This window comes from Pogona vitticeps, chromosome 2 (genome assembly GCF_051106095.1).
Source record: "Pogona vitticeps strain Pit_001003342236 chromosome 2, PviZW2.1, whole genome shotgun sequence".
NCBI classification, from domain to species: Eukaryota; Metazoa; Chordata; class Lepidosauria; order Squamata; family Agamidae; genus Pogona; species Pogona vitticeps.
The window spans coordinates 3,073,682-3,094,913 of NC_135784.1; the positions used below are offsets into that span (position 1 = coordinate 3,073,682).

The 21,232-nt window shown below is 46.0% G+C and overlaps 1 protein-coding gene across 1 annotated transcript in view; it reads right to left on the reverse strand.

Annotated features, from left to right (window-relative positions):
• LOC144587075 (uncharacterized) overlaps positions 1 to 17,490 on the reverse strand; it is a 33,243-nt gene extending 15,753 nt beyond the window's left edge. The window contains 4 exon segments of the mRNA XM_078386423.1: positions 4,070 to 5,907; positions 13,612 to 13,687; positions 15,122 to 15,215; positions 16,740 to 17,490. Coding sequence (XP_078242549.1) covers positions 4,070 to 5,907; positions 13,612 to 13,660 — 1,887 coding nt within the window. The 5' untranslated portion in view covers positions 13,661 to 13,687; positions 15,122 to 15,215; positions 16,740 to 17,490.
• Between the last annotated feature and the right edge of the window lie 3,742 nt (positions 17,491 to 21,232).

The following is a 21,232-nucleotide window of genomic DNA, read 5'->3' on the forward strand; positions in this document are numbered from 1 at the left end:
CCAACCTAGCAGTTCAAAAACATGTAAAAATGCAAGTAGATAAATAGGTACCAGCATGGTGGGAAGGTAATGGCGTTCCGTGTCTAGTCGCACTGGCCACGTGACCACAGAAACTGTCTATGGACAAACGCTGGCTCTATGGCTTGGAAACGGGGATGAGCACCACCCCCTAGAGTCAGACACAACTGGACTAAATGTCAAGGGGAACAATTACCTTTAAATTTTTTTGCAGGCAATGCGTCAAGCAAAAGTTATTAAGTTTAAAATTGGTTCTGAGGTTTAAATGCACATAGAAGTTCCAAAGCAAGAGGGATTACAATTACTCTTTCTAAAAAACTTTGATTTTAAAATGAATATGTGTGAGGAAGCACAGGAGAGAGGAGCGAGACCCAGAAGTGAGCCATCCCCTCCATTGGCTAAGGCTGAAGGATTCGAGATGGTCCATACCTTTTACCCACAATGTGTCAGCTGAAGATTCAGGATAATAAAGGAAGGTATAAACTCCACCAATCACTGAGAGTTTCTTGACCATGGAGGAGGCAGGAGACATAGAATGCTGGGGAGAGGAGACAAAAGAAGAGGAGACAGAAAAGAAGGGAGAAGAAGCTGAGAAAGGAGGATATTTGGAGATGGCTGGAATTAGAGGACCCGTGGTCCCATGAAAAAGAACAGATGAAGGAGACAGACCGGAGGCAGAGCTATCAGCCTATAACTAGGTACAAGCCGGAGAGTCAGAGAGGGCGGTGGACAACTAAGTATCATGAGTGAGGGAACAGATTTACAACTTGAGGGAGCTGAAACACTGGAATGGACCACGTATGTATATACAAAAGGGAAAGGTCCCTGGAAGAAGGAAGGACACCCAGTGGCGGCCTCATGCCTGATTATGCTGCGAGGAGAATGGACACCCATGTTGCAAGATTATCTGTGCCAATTGAAGAAAACCTCTGAGGAAGCCTATCAGTTGGGAGAGGTTTGAAGTACAGTGGTGCCTCCACTTATGACCATAATACGTTCCAGAAGATGAGCATAACTCAAAATGATCATAAGTCGAAGCACTATTTCTGATAGGAATGCATTGAAATGCAATTAATCTGTTCTGACTGAAGAAAAAAAAATCAGCTCAAAAAAATCACTGAAAGTCTCAATGGAAAGGCAATTAATCCCTTCTGGCCGAAGGGGTGGGGGAAGCAATCAAGTGTGCAAGACCCATTGGAAATGCACCGAAAACAAATGTAGCAGATCGGAAATGCACAGAGAACAAAGGGGACAGGTTGGAAATGCAAAGAAAACAAAGGAAAAAGCAAGGGAAGCATGCAGAACCCATCAGAAATGGGGGAAAAAAACCCAAAGCAAGGAAACCCCCCAAGACCCATCACAGCACAGAAACATAACCCCCCAGCTCAAAATCACGCTGCAAAAACACCCAGAACAGTTTTTAAAAAGCAGAAAACAGCACCTTACCTTACAAGGCAGCCTAAAGCCTCCCTGCAAACACACAAACAGGCTCTCAGAAGCAGGAGGCAGTCCCAAGCCTCCGACGATGACACTATCTCTAACTGTTGGAGTGAAAGAGGTACAAGAAGCAGCCTCATCGCCACCTACAGTTAGAAATTTGAATTCCCCGCCTTTTACCCATGCCTTTTTCTGTTCGTAAGTGGAAGCTCCGGTTGCAAGTAGAAGCAACATTTTGCAGCCAGAGCTGGTTGTAACTTAAAATGGTCGTAAGTAGAGACGTTAGTAAGTCGAGACACCACTGTATATCCACACTGAGAACATCATTTCAGACACTGGAATTGGGTTGTTATTGGACAGCTTTACCACAAGTTGAGGGTCATGCTGGACCAACAAAAGTTGTTGAGCATGAAAACCCGTTCAAGGTGAACTGAGGTAAAACTCACAACATGTAGTTGCAAATTGTCCTACTGGACTTATTAAGAAGAGTGGCAGAAACGCTGGTAAATAGCACTGTGCAAACTCAAGGGTTAGGCAATAGGATTCTAGATAAATACTGGTAAAGAATACATTAAAGATGAAGATATATTAATCATCTGCAGAAAACCAGCAGAAAAACTACCGTCTGAGAGACTATAGACTATAATTCCAACTAAGACGTTGAATTGGTCCATTGCTACTGTCACACACACCCAGTTCCCGTTTGTTTTTCTACACATCCAGGTTCCCTTTCGGGCATGACATGAACTTTTTACCCTTTTTCGCTGCCACCAGAGGATATGTTCCTCACTGTACCAAATATGACTAGTAGATCAGTGTTATCCAATATAACAATGTTTATTTATGTGTTTGTTTATTTATTTATTCTACTTATATCCTGCTCATCTGGTCCCGCGACCACTCTAGGCGGCTTACAGACATATAAAATAACAAGTAAATATAACAAAAGAAATTATTACATTAAATGACCAGTTCTTCAAGATGGAGAAGAAAACATAGAAAATAAACAACAAAGAGAAGAGAAAAGAATCAGCTATTAACTCGAAGGAAGGCCTGCCTGAACATCCATGTTTTTAATTGATTTTTAAAAAATACACAGCGAAGGGGCCGCACGAATCTCCGGAGGCAGATTGTTCCAGAGCTGAGGAGCTACCGCCGAGAAGGCCCGGTTTCTTGTTTTTTCCTTCTGGGCCTCCCTCGGCATCAAGCTCCTCAGCCTCACCTCCTGACTCGCTCGAGTGATACGGGTAGATCTTGGTGGGAGTAGGCGTTCCGCCAGGTATCGAGGTCCTAAACCATTTAGGGCTTTATATGTAAGCATTAGGACTTTGAAGTCAATGCAGAACCGAATGGGCAGCCAGTGCAATGCAGCCAGAATAGGAGAAATATGATGGTATTTTCTTACTCCACTAAGGAATCTGGAGTTTCCGCATCAACCTCAAAGGTAGCCCCACGTAGAGCGCATTACAGTGGTCTAATCTTGTGATTATGAGCGCATGTACCAAGGTAGTGAGCACCCCCGTGTCAAGATAGGATCTCAGCCCAGCTATCCACCAAAGATGGAAAAGGCGGTACGGACCACTGATGCTACCTGAGTCTCCATGGTGAGCACTGGGTCCAGATGGATCCCCAAGCTGCGGACCCCACTCTTTGCGGCAAGGGTCACCCCCCTAAACAAGAATCACCCAAACCGCCAACAATGGGGGCACCCACCCTCAGAACCTCTGTCTTGTCCGGGTTCAGCCTCACCCCTTTTTCCTGCATCCATTGCAGTTTATAGGTAAATCATATAAAGAAAATCATGGATGGTCTTTTATTATTCATTCAATTAACGTTGCTTTGATTACATTTAAGTTTGCTTATGTAGATTCACTTTAATCAAAATATTTATATATTCAACTATTTACTTATTTCTTAACACGTTTAACTCTGTCCAATCTTAACCACATAAACTTTCCAGATTTGTCCTATTCCTATGTCTTTCTCTATCTCTCTATTACTCTTCTCTCTAACACAACTACGGCCCTAACTGCCTAAACTGCCATTAACTGTCTTTCTCCTTTTTTCCCCCCTTGGTTCCACCTCTTCTGTCATGTCATTGACTCCCACATCAGCTCTGACCTGGCTGACAAGAATGTTCTGAGAGCTTTCCATCACAGCTACCATTCTAAAAATGATAAAAATCAAGACTGACAAGTTTGCAAAACCTTTTATTTTCCTCATTCTTATTTTACTGTTCTTGGCTGATGCCTCACCTTGACCCCCAAACTCCTCTCCACCAACTTCTGAGGAGGTCTCCTGATTGCTATTCTCCTTTGATCACATCATGGAAGACTCCCTGGAGACAGACTAGTGGAAAATAGAAGTGCTTTCCCAATTTCTGAGCAGAGTGTTAATTCCCAGGGTATCCATATGTTGGAAGATACTAGATGGCATAAAAGGACACCCCTACTTATTCATGTTCCTTTCTAAGAACAGGTCAACCTAGCTAGCTAGCATTAAATGCCACTGCTATTGGTTTCAAATGGTCTCTCCCATGTGTGAATTCTTTGATGAACAGAACGAGCATAGATGTTCATGCAGCTCTTTCCACATTCCAAACATTCCACATTTACAGTTTCTTGTTTCCATTTTTTTTATGGGAACGTAAATTTCTACACTGAGTGAAGGCTTTGCCATATACCTTATCTTTATATGGTTTTTCCCCCCTGTGAATTTTTTGATGAGAACTAAGCTGGCTACTTTGGCTGAAGTCCTTTCCACACTGCATGCATTTATATGGTTTTTCCCCTCTGTGAATTTTCTGATGTCTATTGAGGTTGCTGCTCTGGCTGAAGTTCTTTCCACACTGTGTGCATCTATACGGTTTCTCCCCACTATGAGTTCTTTCATGTCTAGTGAGGATATTGCTCTGACTGAAGCTCTTTGCACATTTATTGCATTCATATGGTTTCTTTGTGTGAGTTCTCTGATGTGAACTAAGGCTACTGCTGTCAATGAAGGTCTTCCCGCATTGCATGCATTTCTCTCCTATGTGAGTTCTCTGATGTAAAGTCAGGTTACCACTGCAACTGAAGCTCTTTCCACATTCCATGCATTCATATGGTTTCTCCCCTGTGTGAGTTCTCTGATGTAAAGTAAGGTTACTGCTCTGACTGAAGCTTTTCCCACATTCAGTACATTCATATGGTTTCTCCCCTGTGTGAGTTCTTTGATGTGAATTAAGGCTACCGCTACGACTGAAGCTCTTTCCACATTCCATACATTTGTATGGTTTCTCCCCACTATGACTTCTTTTATGTGAACTAAGGCTACCACTATCATGGAAGCTCTTTCCACACTCCAAGCATTTATATGGTTTCTCCCCAGTGTGAGTTCTTTGATGCGAACTGAGGCTACTGCTGTGACTGAAGGTTTTTCCACATTCCATGCATTCATAAGGTTTCTCCCCAGTGTGAGTTCTTTGATGTGAACGAAGGTTACCACTGCAATGGAAACTCATTCCGCACTCCATGCATTCATAGGGTTTCTCCCCCGAGTGGGTTCTTTGATGTGAATGAAGGTTACCACTGCAACTGAAGCTCTTTCCACATGCCATGCATTCGTATGGTTTCTCCCCTGTGTGAGTTCGTCTATGCAAACGAAGGTGACTGCCATCACTGAAGCTCCTCCCACATTCCGAGCATTCATAAGGTTTCTCTCCAGTGTGAGTTCTTTGGTGTAACTTAAGGGTATTAGGGTGAGTGAAGCTCTTTCCACATTCCACACATTTATAGGGCTTCTCCCCAGTGTGAATTCTTTGATGTGAACGAAGGTTACCACTGCAAGTGAAGCTCTTTCCACATTCCACGCATTCATACGGTTTCTCCCCAGTGTGAGTTCTTTGATGTGTACCAAGGTGATGTTTGCAACTGAAGCTCTTTCCACAATCTGTGCATTCATATGGTTTCTCCCCAGTGTGAGTTCTTTGATGTAAAATAATTTGACTGTTCTTAACAAATATTTTTCCGCATTCCTTGCATTCAAAGAGTTTTTTCCCAGTGTGAGTTCTTTGATGTAAAGTAAGGTAATTGCTTCGGCCAAAGCTCTTTCCACACTGGAGGCATTTATACTCTTTCTTCCGTCTTTTTTCCTGGGAAATATGATCATTATGATTTTCCATACTTTGTTTTGGTGTTTCCTGCATGTGGTGTCTGCCATGTTTGTTTAAATCTGAGGTACAATTGAAGGTATTTCTGTGCAACGGATAGTTTCTCCTTCCTTTTCTTTTTGGAACTACCAAGAGTTCACTAGCATCAGAACCCTGAGAAGCGGCAGATATATTTTTCCCTGCCTTTGGCGGCCGTCCCCTCCGCTTTTTTGCTCCTTCTGGATGTGGATTTTTTTCTTTTCCTGCTTTATATTTGGTCCTTTTCAGTGACTCCATAGAATTTTGGTTGTCCTGTTTTTTACCTGATGGAGAAAAATGAGAATTAGGTGGTGTTGAGCAGTGAAGGGACATGCATTGGGAATCAAGGCAATGTTTTTTGTTTGTTTTATCTTTGACTGTCATGAGAAACGGAGGAACCTGATAGTGGCACCAAGGACAGAGGAAAGGGAGAGCAGAGATCATTGTGGCTCAATTCCCTTCCATTTGTGTGATCAGACAGAACATTAGTAGGGCCAGGATACATAACATGTTGGTTGTGAACATTTCTATTTTTTAAAAAAAAAAATCACTAGAAACAGAAGAGGTTTTAGTGGGCTGACATTCCTAGAGAATTGACAAGCGACAGCATGTGGATTTCCTGAGTCCTTGTGTCTAGACTAGCAACTCTCAACCTTCTTTCGGCCATAGCCATAAACACAATATGAAAGAAATGTAAGCCAAATCAAGACTGTAGGAGTAGCTTAATGAATGTGGGTGTATATGAAGAATGGTTTCAAGGCAGGGCCTGTGTGAATTGTTATTTGAGTATTGCTTGCCTCCCCTTATTTTCCTCTCAATATAATTGTAAATGGACTGTTTCACCTTAATGCTTTAAATGTGTTTACTTGTTACCTACATATGGTGCATGTTTTATCCTTTTTGTATTTATACACTCACCGTTGTTAGCTTTTGTTTTTTAATGATGTAAGCTACTTTGGGTCCTTAAAGGAGAGTTTTGGTTAAAAGTATTTTAAATAAATATGATCCTTAGTGATGTGTACTGATGTAGTAATTACTAAATACTATGAAATGTAGTCAGTCAAATTTAAAATCTTTCAGAAATATTTATTTCTGACTGTAATTGTTTATGGTTACAAATTTCTATAGTTTCTGAGAGACAGTTTCTTTTCAGAGGAAAGGAATAATAAATAAAAACACATACTAAGTCACAGGACAGATCCTAAAGCTGAGGCTCCAATACTTTGGCCATCTCATGAGAAGAGAAGACTCCCTGGAAAAGACCCTGATGTTGGTAAAGTGTGAAAGCAAGAGGAGAAGGGGACGACAGAGGATGAGATGGTTGGACAGTGTTACTGAAGCTACTAACATGAATTTGACCCAACCCCGGGAGGAAGTGGAAGACAGGCGGGCCGGGCGTGCTCTGGTCCATGCAGTCATGAAGAGTTGGACATGACTTAATGACTAAACAACAACAAAGAATCCCAATTGATTCAATGGGCGTATTCTAGCAAGATTTTCTACTTTAAACAGTAAGATGTTGGTCAATAAGTTCCAAAAGGTTTATGCTCAATCTTCTCTGTATCCATCTTGTCCCATCTCTGCCGAGGTCTTCATCAGCTATCTTTTGCCTAAGTCTCTTCCAGAAACTGTCTTGATTTCTCTTGTCATGCGGCCTTCATGGTGTGATCAATGCCTTTCTCAGAAAGGCATGTTTTTATCCCAGTTGGATCAGGTCAGGGCCAGCATTAAGAATCTTAGGCCATGATAAATCGAGAGCACCTGAAACTGGGATAATAAAGTGATCCCACTTTGTTCAATATTGCTTTGGCAATATGTTTTGTACAAGGAACCACCCATTTGTCAAAGGATCATGATTTTGGCCCTTTGGAACCCTTTGCTCACTTGTTACTAATGATGAGGGGAGTGGGAAGGAGGTGGGAGAAGGTTGTGGGTGGCAACGTACCAAGAGGTTTGTAAGTCATCCCAAAATTCATTGCTTCGGGAAAGTTCAGATTGTTTGGTTTGGACAATCCCAAACTGATCCGAAGCAACAAACTGGCTATTTACTAATTTCCTGATTTGTTTTGGGCTTTATACCCATCTCTATTGGTTACCTCCCTTCATTTGTGGGGGATTCACTCTGTGTGAGTACAATACTATCAATGACCTGATATCCCTTAGGATGTCCTTGTGCAGAGATTTCTAGACTAGTTCCAGAAGACCTCAATCTCTGTTGAGCAAATACGTGGTCATCTCCTTAATGGACTGTGGCTACTTAATCCCACCCCTGAAGCTACCCGTTGAGTGGTTTTGAAAACAACAGGTTTGGGATCAGGTGTGTCTCCCAGAAGTCTTTCCTATAATAAAGGAGGAATTTTTCAACCACTGGTTCATTTTTCACAAATTCAGCTTTAGGTCTAGTTACAGAGAGGCTTCCAATCCTAAATCGCTGCTTAATTGGATTTCTGCACTGTGGTTTAGAAGTCTACCTCTTTTAGCAGGCCACAGCCGGAAAGTTCATCATGACTCATCTCACTCCGGTGCCTCAAAAACAAACTTAAATCTTGTAGAAGATTCTCTGTTGTAAGCGACATCGGTGTTTCACATGCTGTTTTACACTTGTCTGATAAAACTTTGTAAACTTCCTCTCAAAACCTGGACCCCATTCTCTGAGTTGGAGTTGACATGGTGTGTGTGTGTGTGTGTGTGTGTGTGTGACTCATCAAGTCTATAGTCTCCATTTTGGGACTGAGTATAACACCAGACTACACAGCTGAAGACAGGATTATTATTTCCTGAGACGTTCAATGTATTCTCGAAGGCTTTCATGGCCGGGATCTGATGGTTGTTGTGGGGTTTTTGGGCTCTTTGGCCATGTTCTGAAGGTTGTTCTTCCTGACATTTCGCCAGTCTCTGTGGGTGGCATCTGCAGAGGACAGAAGTCAGAACTCTGTCTGTGCTCTGGTGCAATTTGTTTGTATAATTGAGTATTTATAGCTGTGGGATCGGCTTTTGTCCTTTTCAGGAGATGGGTGATTGTAGACACAGAGACTGGGGAAACATTAGGAAGAACAACCTTCAGAACATGGCCAAAGACCCCGAAAAACCCACAACAACCATTTCCTAAGACATTTATGTTGTTTTCCCCTTCTCCTCTCCCTTTTATTTGAACATTCCTCCTCAGCAGGAATGAAGGCTTTCAGTACAGATGAAGTTCTGGCCAAAAAGAAGCCCCTTATTTTAACCTGGTTTGCACTGTTTGACTGAAAAATGGAAAGCAAGCGTTTCCTCACCCTTCTGTTCCCGTTCTTGATAAACAAATCCACACAAATCATTTTAACCTTTTCTTGATTTCTCCAACTGCACATCTACCAGTTTTCACCTGCCCTGTTTTTTTTTCTCAATGACACATTTTGGTATCCAAGGGCATGCTAAAAATGTTCTCCCCTCCCTCATTTTCCACATTTCCGGCCTCTCTAGCAAAATGAGGTCTATCCTTTTAATGATCTGGAAGACAAGAGTGGCAGAAACTCTCTTCCATTCCCTGAAACACTCTGTCAACTTTTTAGGGAATTTGCCTCCTCTGCCATTTCTTTCCTCTCCCCTGAAGGCAAAAGACTGCCTGGTCAACGTCACGTAAGGAGGAAATGAGGTGTTCTGACCCCCTTCTAAGAGAAGTGGCCTCAGTGTGTAGGAGGACTCGAGGAGAGAAGCTCTCTTCTTCTCCCTCTCTCCACTTACCAGATCCAGGCAGATAAAACAGAAAGGAGCAAAGAAAGGCAGGCATGGCACGAGGAGAGCAAAAGCTGAGAATGAGCTGAGGTTAGCTAGGGACCCTAAACAACAACAAAAGGATTCTTCAGGTATATGCAAAGGAAAAGAGAAAGGAAAGAAGCAGTAGAGATGGAAAAACGATGACAAAGAAGAGACATAGGTTTTAGCTCACTCTTTTCCCAAAGGACAGAGGGTGAACCTCCAGACAAATGGGAGGGGACAGGATTGCAGTTGGAAGTTGATAAACAAAATAGTAAGGGAACACCTTACACCCTTGAACGTGTTCAAATCTCCAGGGCTGGGAGAACTGCATCCAAGAGGACTAAAGGAACTGGAAGAACTCTCAGAACCGCTACCCATTATTTTCTTGAAATCATGGGAAACGGGGGGGAGGTACCAGAGGATTGGAGGAGGGCCAACACTGTCCCTATCTTCAAAAAGGGCAAAAAAGAGGAACCTAGGAACTACAGCTCAGTCAGTGTGACATCAATCCCAGGCAAAATTCTGGAACAGATTGTAAAGCGGTCATTGTGCAAGCACCTACAAAACAAGGCAGTAAGAACTAGAAGCCAACACGGATTTCTTAAGAACAAATCCTGCCAAGCTAATTTGATCTCATTTTTTGATCGGATCACCTTCCTGACAGAGGGAGTGCTGTAGACGTAGTATATAACTTCAGCAAAGTTTTTGACAAAGTGCCCCATGATATTCTGATTAGCAAGTTAACTAGCTGTGAGCTGCATATAACAACTGTCAGATGAAAACACAATTAGCTACAGAATCGTACTCAAACTGGGAGGAGGTAACAAGTGCAGTACCCTCTGGCTCAGTTACGGGCTCTGTGTTATTCCATAATTTTATTAACATCCTGGATCAGACGGTGCGGAGAATGCTAACCAAATTTGCAGATGACATATAATTGGGTGGTGTGCTAATACCCTGGAAAACAGAAATAGAATTTTAAATGATCTAGAGAGATTTCAGCACTACCCTGAAAACAACAGAATTGAATTCGACAGAACGCGTGCAAAGTACTGCATCTAGGAAAAAGAAACTGAACGCACAGTTACAAGATGGTGGATGCCTGGTTGAGCAACACTACAAGCGAGAAGGGTCTTGGAATCATCATACATCACAAGCTGAATACGAGCCAACAGTGTGATGGGGCTACAAAAAAGCCAAATGCTAATTTAGGATGCATTAAAAGATGCAACCTAGCAGTTTGAAAGCATGTAAATGGAAGTAGATAAATAGGTACCACCTCAGTGGGAAGGTAACGGCATTCTGTCTAGTCGCGCTGGCCACGTGACCACAGAAATTGGTTTCTGGCTCTACGGCTTGGAAACAGGGATGAGCACCATGCCCTACAGTCCGACACGACTGGACTAAATGTCAAGGGGAACCTTTACCTTTACCTAAAAGATGCATAGTCTCAAAGTCCCACAAAGTACTGGTTCCTCTCTATTCAGCACTGGTGAGACCTCACCTTGAGTCTTGTGTCCAGTTCTGGACACGGCACTTCAAGAAGGATGCTAAAAAATTGGAACAAGTTCAGAGGAGGGAGACAACGGTGATCCATAGGGCTGGACACCAAGCCCTATGAAGAAAGACTGAAAGAACTGGGCACGTTTAGCCCAGGCTGTTCTACAGAGGAGGGACAGGATCTGTTCTCCTATCATCTCAGAGCGCCGGGCACGCAACGATGGGCTCAAGTTACAGGGAGCCAGATTTCAGTGGAATATCAGGACGGCAACAGAACCAATGACCTTGAGAGGCGGTGAGGGCTCCAACACTGGAGTCATTTAAAACAAATTTGGATAACCATCTGGCCGTGATCCCATGATCTGTATTCCTTCATTGAGCTGGGGTTCGACTCCGTGGCTCAGGTAATGTTCGCGAAAATAATTCTTAGAAACTAAATAGCACACGCTGAGCAGCTCAAGGATCGCTTCTCATTTTAAATGGGGAGAAACTGCATCCATGGGGATGGGGATGCCAGCAATTAGGTAGGAAAAAAACTCATGGTGGAAAATTAATACCAATCATTGTAGACTAATCTTAGAACTGTAAGGTGGGAAGGGGCCCTCTGAACTGAACTCTCAACTTCCGACACCACAGCCAGAGGCCTAAACCCCTGAACTAGTCAGCCGTTTAGACCAAGTATTTCTCTCCAGCTTCAGTGACAGTATCTTTGAAAGACGTGACTCACCTATATTAAGGGCTACCAGGACACCCACAAATTACAAACCGTTTTCCTCCTTGTTTTTATCCCAAAAGAGACATCTCGGAAGAAACACCTCTCTCTCTCTCTCTCTGATTTTGCCCACTCCCCTCCGCAGGGTGTCTGCCTTTGGCACAAACGCACAAAAATGTCTGCCCCCTTTCCGCCCTTCTCTCCTCCATCTGCACCTCACCTCAAGAGATGACTTTTTCAGGGGAGCCCTCCCAGGACCCTCCTCCGTCTGAAGCCCATCCTCGTGGGGGGGGGGGGGTCGCTCCAGCCACCACAGGCTGTAAAATGAATTTCCAACCTCTGCCTTCAGAGCGAGAAATAGCCATAAAATGAAAGCTGCCCAGAAGAAGCAGGAGGAGACCCTCTGTTTATTCTTCCCCGCCTCCCTTTTTTCCCCCTTACACACGGCTGCTGGGCCACACTGCCCCCCTGCCAGGGCTCTGTTGATGAAAAAAGAACCTGCAATCCCTTGTTTCCTCCCTCCCTTCCCTTGCTTCTCAGATGCGGGAGAGCCAAGCCAAGCCCACCCCACTGTTTGCCCACCGACAGGGAAAAATGAGCCACCCCGTTCTCAGAGCATGTGCTGTTTCCTACTGGAGGAATGTGGAAATCAGGGACACCACCGTATGTCCTTAGTTCTGCTCACCTAGAGGATGTGGTAGGGAAGTCCCATTCTGTGGAAGGAAATAGTCACAGACCGTGCCATTCAGTGTCATCAAATTGCATGAAAGCATTGCCAAACAGTGCATGACTAGACGACGAAAGCAGCAGAGAAAGGAAGCAGAACACCTTTCTCAACCACGGAGAGAGGCTTATTTTTCGTTCCCCGGCTGCTCTTGATGAGATGTCACCAGGAGCCACCTAACCTTGCCCCTGACAAGCGCTGGCAACGCAGGGAGGAAATAGAAAAAGACCAGATCTGGCCTCTCTTCCTTTCATTTATTTTAAACGCCGGGTTTAAAGGAGCTTCCCATGGAGGCCAGCGGGAGCCATGTGTCGATGGAACCTTTTCTCAATTTCTGAATCATGGATACCGAGCAAAATCTCCTGTGTTCGTGAACTTGAAGATTTTTAAGGAATTGAATCTTCTAATGCACTGGTTGAATAGCCCTTGAATCGATCCAGCTGGTGAACATCTGGATTCACCCAGATGACTGTTCCACTTCCTTCCCGATTTTGAAGACAAACATTTGCTCTGCCTTAAAGTCCAGTCTGTGGTCTGAGCTTATCAGAACTTGCCTCACATCCAAACAACACTCCTTTTCTCTTGCTTTGTTGTTGTTTAGTTGTTTAGTCATGTCCGACTCTTTGTGACCCCATGGACCAGAGCACGCCAGGCCCTCCTGTCTTCCGCTGCCTCACGGATGGACCCTACCTTGTGGTGATGTTGGGCTAGCTACTGTCTGAGAGCAGGTGTCTCTCTCTCAAACCCCCCCCAAGCCATATTTTTTTTTTACAGTGAGGGCCTTTTTAGAAATTTCATCAAATGTCATTGCTTTTCTTCCCCAACCACAGATTAACCTTCCCCAATTTAGTTCGGGGCACGGACCTTGCACTGATTCTCCATCCTAGGCTTTTAAAAAAGCACATTCTTGCTCCTATTTTTCCTAAGAAACATGTGGGGCTGCATTGTTCTTTCTTTACCCCACAAATGCACACCCTGTTTTTAAACGTCTAGGTGGAAGCAGAGTTCGGCAGAGCTCCTAATGACGAAAACCTGGGAAGGGACTCTCAAGACAGTGCCTGCTCCACCAGAGAGACCCCCCCCCCAGGAGGCAGGCAGGGGACTTCGCAGCTGGATCGGATCTGATTTCAGGAGGGGAGCGTTCCCTTTTTATTTCCTGCCCACTTGTTTTCTGTCCCCTGCCCACACTAGAACCGCTTCGCATTCCCTCCTAACCCTAGGTGGGATTCCCAGGGAAACTCTCTTGCCTCACCCTTCAAACAAATCACCACTCTGCTCTCCCAACGCCTATTCTTCCGAAGACGGCTACTTTACCTTTTTGTCTCATTCTCTCCCGACACCACTGGCGCTTTCTCCCCACCATGGATGCTGGTATTTGATATTTGTCTCCCTAGAATAGAGACATGTAGGTATATATAAAACAACCAAGGAATTTCCTTTGGGGGCTTCCCAGCTACCCATACAATTTGCCACATCCTCTGCCTCTCTAGCAAACACAGCCCTGCTCTTTAAACCACTGGAAGGCCCGGTGAAAAAAATTTCTAAACACCTCCACACAAAAAAATCGCCATTTAAATTGCATGTCCCTCAACTTCCTGTTTGCCTTTTTCATTTCCTGTAATCTAATCACATCCTCCATGAGTGCCTGGTGGAAACCCCTAGGCCAGGGAAACTCTTAACGGGGTGAAAATCCTCACCTTCTGTTCTTCTGTAGGGCCTTCCTTTTACAAACCAAAGGTATCCACCGAGTTCCAATCGTATCAGGAACCAACCAGGGGTCTGAAAGCACATATTTGCTTCTATGCTACTCTGCAGGCAGATCCTCCGACCTAGTGAGGTGTTGTTCAGTTTAAGTAGATGTACTACTCAAGGAAAGCTGCAGAATCATTCCTGGAGTTCTGATCATGGATGATTACCTAGCAGGTGTAGCATCTAGCAGAGAAAAACTCAAATCACGGTTACACCCATTGTTTGGCTCTCAGCCTGCTCATTGCAGATTAAATACAGGGAACATTATTTTTGGAGCATGTGTGAATCTTAAAACAGGATAAAGGTAAAGGTTCCCCTTGACAATTTTTGTCCAGTCGTGTTTGACTCTAGGGGGCGGTGCTCATCCCCGTTTCCAAGCCATAGAGCCAGCGTTTGTCCGAAGACAATCTTCCGTGGTCACATGGCCAGTTCGACTTAGACACGGAACGCTGTTACCTTCCCACCAAGGTGGTCTCTATTTATCTACTTGCATTTGCATGCTTTCAAACCGCTAGGTTGGCGGGAGCTGGGACAGGCGACGGGAGCTCACTCCGTCGCGTGGATTCGATCTTACGACTGCTTGGTCTTCTGACCCTGCAGCACAGGCTTCTGCGGTTTAGCCCACAGCGCCACCACGTCCCTTTAAAACAGGATAGAAGGCCAGAATTCTCAGTGGGAAGAGCGAGCTACCAAAAGTCTAGCCGTCGGGGCGAGTAGCTTAAAAGGTCACAGAATGAAGTTGGCCAAATCAAAAATGGATGTATGATTCTGTGGACTTCACAATGACTCAGTCCTTTGTGAGTGTGGGGAAAAGCCGGCCATGTCACAACCATTTCAGTGTCCTCTTTGTCCCTCAACATGTCTCAAGGAAGTTCTCCTAAAGGCACTGTCTCCTGCCTGCAATGGGGCAAAAATTATCTGACATGCTTCTCTAAGCTTTACCGGGTATTGCACCTAGTAAAGTTTAGAGAAAGCTTTACTGGGTGCAACACCTAGTAAAACTTAGAGTAAAGCCTAGGTATTATTACTTGTATGGCAGTGCTTCTTAGGGCCCAAAGAAAGAAAGAGATCTCACCTGCTTTGTAAATGTTGGTGGGATCTAGATGTTGGTCCTTCGGTTTTGGGTCCAGAGAAACGCAAACAGAAATCAGCTTGGTCTCGCTCTGTTCCTTTGGAGAAAAGAAAAAGCTTCTTAGATAAATGAAACCTTTTCCTTACACTACATGGTTTTCTGCTTAATACATCTGGGGGGGGGGGCTACATCTCAAAGTCTCCCTACCTCTGAGAGCAGTAAAAGGAGAATAGAAAGGCAGCTGGCAAAGGAACAACAGGGAGGGAGGGAGGGAGAAAAGGGCATCTCAAGAACCCGGAGACCAAAACTCCTGCATTAAGTAAATCAGGGAAAGAGTGAATAAGTGGGAACACGACAACAATAGGGACTGATTTCTGTTGACACAGAAGATGCAGGCAAGATTGCTTCCCCCGCCCACAGTACTTGAAACCCTTTCAAGTGAGCCAGTGTGGTGTACTGGACAGAGTGCTGGACTACGACTCGGGAGACCTGGGTTCAAATCTCTGTCAGGTAAGGAATGGCAATGGGGAACTCCTCCATGAACTTGCCTCAAAAACCCAGTTTAAGGTCATTGTAAGTCAGAAGCAACAGAAACATGAATGGCATCTTCTAAGCCAGTTATAAGTGGGTATTAGAAATCTAGTGAAGGAATGTCCTGCTACTGGGCACAAAGAATCATGAAGTTGGAAGGGACCTCTAAGGCAATCCCTGCTTGCGGCAGGGATACAAGCCAAAAGGTATCTGCTGGGTGGCTGTCAAAGTTTCTCTTGAATGCCTCCAGTGTTGGAGCACACACCACCTCCCAGGGCAATTGGTTCCACTGTCGCACTGCTCTAACAATTCCACCAAAATCTGGCTTCCTTTAACTTGAGCCCATGGTTCTGTGTCCTGCACTCTGGGATGTCAGAGAACAGATCCTGCCATTCTTCTGTAAGACTACCTTTCAAGTACAGTGGTGCTTCACATTACGACGTTAATTCGTTCCAACGAAATCACTGTAGAACGAAAACGTCGTAATGCGAAATTAAAAAGCCCATAGAAATGCATTAAAACCCGATTAATGTGTTCCTATGGGCTTTAAACTCACCGTCCAGCAAAGATCCTCCATAGGGCGGCCATTTTCGCTGCCTGTGCAGCGAGGAATCCATCCCAGAAAAGAGCGGATATCTGTTCCCAAAGCAGGGAACCGATCATCGAAAAGCGAAATTTCCCCACTCAAACCATCGCAAAAAGTTCGGCGTAATGCGGTTTTGTCGTTAAATGGGGCACCCGTCTTGGGAGGCACCACTGTATTTGAAAAGTGCTCTCCCATCTCAATCTTCTTTTCTCAAGGCTAAACATGCCCAGTTCTTTCGGTCCTCTCTGCCTGGAAAGCGGCAGAAGACAAAGACCATCTCCTGAGGCTACTTTCTTCTCCCCAAATCAGCATGAATAACCCTCAGACAGAACTTTTTCCATGGGTGGCATGTGTCTATTGTCACACAGATATCAAACAAACAAACAAACAAAAAACTTTTCTGAAGATGATGCCAAAGCTCCTGTCCGTCAATGCCTCATGTGGGGAAGAGAGATGCCCAGTGAAGTAGTGGAGCCACAGAGCCATGCCAGGAACGGTTCATACCTAAGAACGTATGTCAGTTAAACGTTTGTCGTTTGACACCCACTTCAGAACCATTCCCTTCAGAAAAGACAGAGATGGAAACAACAAAGGTGATCGTGTGTGACCGCAGATTCCGGACGGGCCGCCTCGCCGTCCTCCTTGCCTCCTGCTCTCAAGGCGGGAAGGGAGGGCAGGCGGTCCTTCCGGCGGTTTCCATTTGTCCCTCCACCAAAACAAAACAAAAATGGAGGAAGCAGGAAGGGTCCGTCTTAGCCCATGAGGAGCGGGCCTTTTGTAAAGTGGATGGCTCTGAGTTGCGCATCCCAGAGCAAACTCCCCCCGAAAACACTGCTTGCAGGAAAGCGGGACTTGTGAGAAGCTCCTTGTTCCCGGGGGGAGATCGAGGCCACCCTCTGCCCAGGAAAAGAAGCCCATCAGCGTCTTGGGCTTTTTCTCCCCCCCTGGCCTTCCTTTTGGGGAAAAGATCTTCCATGTTCAGAAGCAAAACAACCAGGAATCTCCTAAGCCAGGCATGGTGGAAATCGCAGTGGGATCTCCCCCCCCCCTCTTGAGACAGAGCAGGTAAGTTTGCTCCTCCTCTCTGAGGAGAGATCCAGAGAAGAGGAGCTGGATCGTGAAGAATCCTTGGAAGAAAAGGGGGAGAGGGACCGAGGAGGGGGGGGGAAGAGGACCATCTGGGTCCCCAGGCCAGTTGCCTGGATCAGCCCCCCCTCTCCCTGCCAGTTGACCTCTCCTTTCCCTCCCCCCCAAAAGCCCCATTTCTGGGACACCCCCCCTCCCCTTCTTGCCCCCCCCATCATCCTCACAACCCCCCCCCCCCAGCCCGCTTCCCACCCAGGAACTGGCAGCCCCGAGAGGACCTTTCCCCCAAACTGCAGGACAGGAGGGCAGGTGTGTGTGTGTTTCCCCCACAATGGCGGCGGGGGGGGAAGGGAGGGGGGAGCCGAGGCCTCTTTCCCTCTCCTTCCCTTTTCTAAAAACCCACCCGCAGGATAGCAGGGAAAGTGTGTCTGGAGGGAGGGGGGAGTCTCTCCTCGACCCTAACCCCATACACACTCTCCCGGGGGGGGGGCTTGCTCGGAGGGGGTCTCGCGGGGGGTCTCCTTGCCTCCAAGGGTGGGATCGAGACCCCCCCCATAACCCGATCTCCCCCCCCCCTTCCAAATATCCCGACCCGGGAAACAAAGACCTGCTTTGCAAGACGCCGGGTGGGGTGGTGCGATTTGCAAGCCGGACTGCGCGGAGGAGACACCTCCCCTCCTTCTCCCTCCCTCCCCCAAGCATTAAGCATTCCCCCCCCCCCCGCCCCAAAAGGCCCACCTCGGTCCCGGTCCTGAGGCGGGAACCCTCCCCGGGAGGCCTCCTTGCCTGCGATTCCTCTGGACAACATAGAGAAGAAAGGGAAGGAGAGGCAGACAAGCAGGCGCCTCGCTTCCACTTCCGGTTCCTGTTGAAGCCGCGCCCGGAAGGGGGAGGTTTCTCCCGACCCGCCTTCCTCGCTTCCCCTCTGGCTTGTGTGAGAGGGAGAGACCAAGCCCAGCGAGTCCCGCCCCCCCCCAACTGACGTCACCGGCTTCTCTTTTCCCCCGCCCAAGAGGAACCGCCCCCAAGCCTGCGCGTGTTCGAGTGCGCGCGAGTCCCCTTATTGTCCTTGGGCGCATGCGCGGCCCTTCCCCTCCGTGGGCTGCCCTGGCTATCAATGAACTGTGCAATATTTCTCAGCGGGGAGCTTCCAGCCGCTCAGTCTCTAGCCAGCACGTTGGCTCTCTGGGCATGTGCAGAATGCTTCTCCGTCTTCTTACCACTCATTTTGCTGACCCGCCCTCCAACCCGGTACTTAACCAGGGCACCTTCCTTCTGTTCCTTAAATGCAAGCCCTGGTCGTCCTGATTTCTTGGGGGTTGGCTCTCACGGATCTTCCCCCCCCTCTTTTTGGGATGGCAAAAGGTCCATTGGCACGAATTGCCCCTTCCCAGAGAGACTCACCCCCTGACCCAGAAACAACAGCACCTCTTGATCCAGTCTCAAGGAGCACAGATCCTCGGCGCTTGGTGCCCACGTCCCCTCCCGGGAGACTTGGTGGCTCAGATTCAAGGGGACCAAAGATTTGGGCCTCGACCTGGGTCCAAGCACGTACCAACATCCTGGCTGGCATCCAAGACAGACATGCCTGGCAAAATCCATCATGCCATGAACTTTTGGACTTTTAAAGTTCTTCACATAATGGGCGAAGTGTTGGTGCAGATCCTGGCTTCTCAGCTCCAGTGGTTCCTGGAGGGGACAGATTATCCAGGTCCATTTCAGTCTGACTTCAGGCCTGGTTATCGGACAGAGATGGCTTTGTTCACTTTGGTGGACAACCTATGCAGGGACTGGCCTGCGGTCTCCCACTGGGATCTGCTCTGTCTCCTCTCTTATTTAGCATCTACATGAAATGGCTGGGAAAGATTGTCCCAACGGTGAGCTTGGGTGCCTAGGTTTTGGCAGTGGTCAAAAGTGCATCTGCAGAATTGAAACGAATGTGCCAGCTGCACTTGCTCCCGGAGAGGTCCGATCTAGCCATGGTGACAGATGCGACACGTCTCAGTTACATCCTGGTTGGACTACTGTAAGGCACTCGATGTGGGGCTACCTTTAAAATTATGCCAGAAAATACATCAGTGGGTCCAAAATGCAGCAGCCAGATTGTTAACTTGGGCTGATCATAGGAGTCACCTAACCCTCCCCCCCCCATAACAGCAGCCCCATGGGCTGCTGATCCATTTCCGGGCACAATTCAAAGCACGGTTTTGAACCTATAAAGCCCTAAATGGCTTGGGTCCCAACTATCTCAAGGACCATGCCTGCTTTTATGAGTCTGCCCAGGCGATAAGATCCTTAGGGGAGGCCTTTCTCTTCTTTCCACCATCTGATGTGGCTGCTTCCAGACTCTGGAACTCCCTCCCACTGGAATCCAGCCTGGCCACATCTTTGCTCTCCTTCCACAAGACCTCTCTCTCCTAGTAAGTTATCCTTGAGTGACTGGCTGCTTGAGTGGGGTTCTCAATGGATTGTTGTGCCTTAATGCTTTGTATGCATTTTGGTGTTGCTGATGTTTTTTAGTATGATACTCACCTTTGTTAGCATTAAATATGGTCTTTTAATGATGTAAGCCACCTTGTGTCCTTTTGTAAGGAGAGATTAAAAAATTTTAAATTAAATAAATAAAATCTTAGACATACTTCATGTAACTTCTGAGCAGACAGAGACTTTTGGCTTCAGAATTTGCAGGTTTCCATTATGATAAACATACTTTTTGGACTAAAATTACATACTTTTTTGGACTAAAATTGCAAAGAATGGCTTGCAACATGAAGAATCTGGACCACCAAGGCAGTAAAACACCAGAGTATTAGTTACAAAGAATGCAAATTAGAAGATTTCCTGTCCTGCTAACACATTATAACATAAACAGGTTCTACACATCAATAAACGTTCACTTCTTTTTGTTTACTTTCATTTTAGCCACATCCAACTGTCAGGAATTTTACTGTATAGTGGTCTTACGTCCAGATTATGGCTGGGACAGAGAGGTCCACACAAGCCACTCAGCCGCCCTGCCCAGCCTTTATTTATTGGATTTCCACCCCACCCATTAGACCAAAGGTCTACTCTGGGCAGTTACTCTGCACTTTTCTGAAGTGGGTAATTTCCAGGGGTCCAAATGTTGGGTTCGGTCATCCTGTCTTGTCCTCTCTCAAAACCCTACGTCAGCGCTCCAGCGAGTGACCAGCATTTGCAAAGTTGAACGTTTTGACTTGCACATCAACCTTGCTAAGTACAAATACCAAACAAATCCCCACAAAGTAAGTTTTGCAAATGTAATTTTGCTCTTTCTGGTTTTTCAGCTGAAACCAGCTTCTCTCCTCTTCTCAAATTGCTCTTCCAACCAGACTAGCAGGCCTATATTTTATCCGGCATCTGAAACCATCAATTCCTCATTTGATGGCCAGTTTATTCCCATCTTACTCCGCTGGAAAGCTAATTGTTTAGCAGTAACTTCCAACCAACTGCTGTCCATTTTAAAAGCCACGGTGTATTTTCAGGGGTGCTTTTTTCTACACCTGCCTGAATTATTCATACCATTTCACATCCCCACTACCACCAAGAGTGAGGGTATTTTCCTGATAAATCTGTTTTGTTGTTAAGAAATCCCCCTTGATACTTCTCCAAACTTTCTAAAAATCCCCTGCGGAAGAGATTGAAGACAGCAGGAAGAGGAAGACCAAACATGAAAGAGACTGACACAATTAGGGAACGATGGCCTTGATTTTGCCAGAAGTGAGCTCGGCGGTTAATGACAGTGCATTATTCATAAGTCTTGGTGATTTGGCTGCAAGGATAGACTGTAGTAAATGAAGAAGCCTTAAAAATCCACTTTCACAAATGTTGATAATTCCAGGGACACATTGTGAAATTCTACTTTAGATGTGTTAGATGTGAGTGGGTTCAGG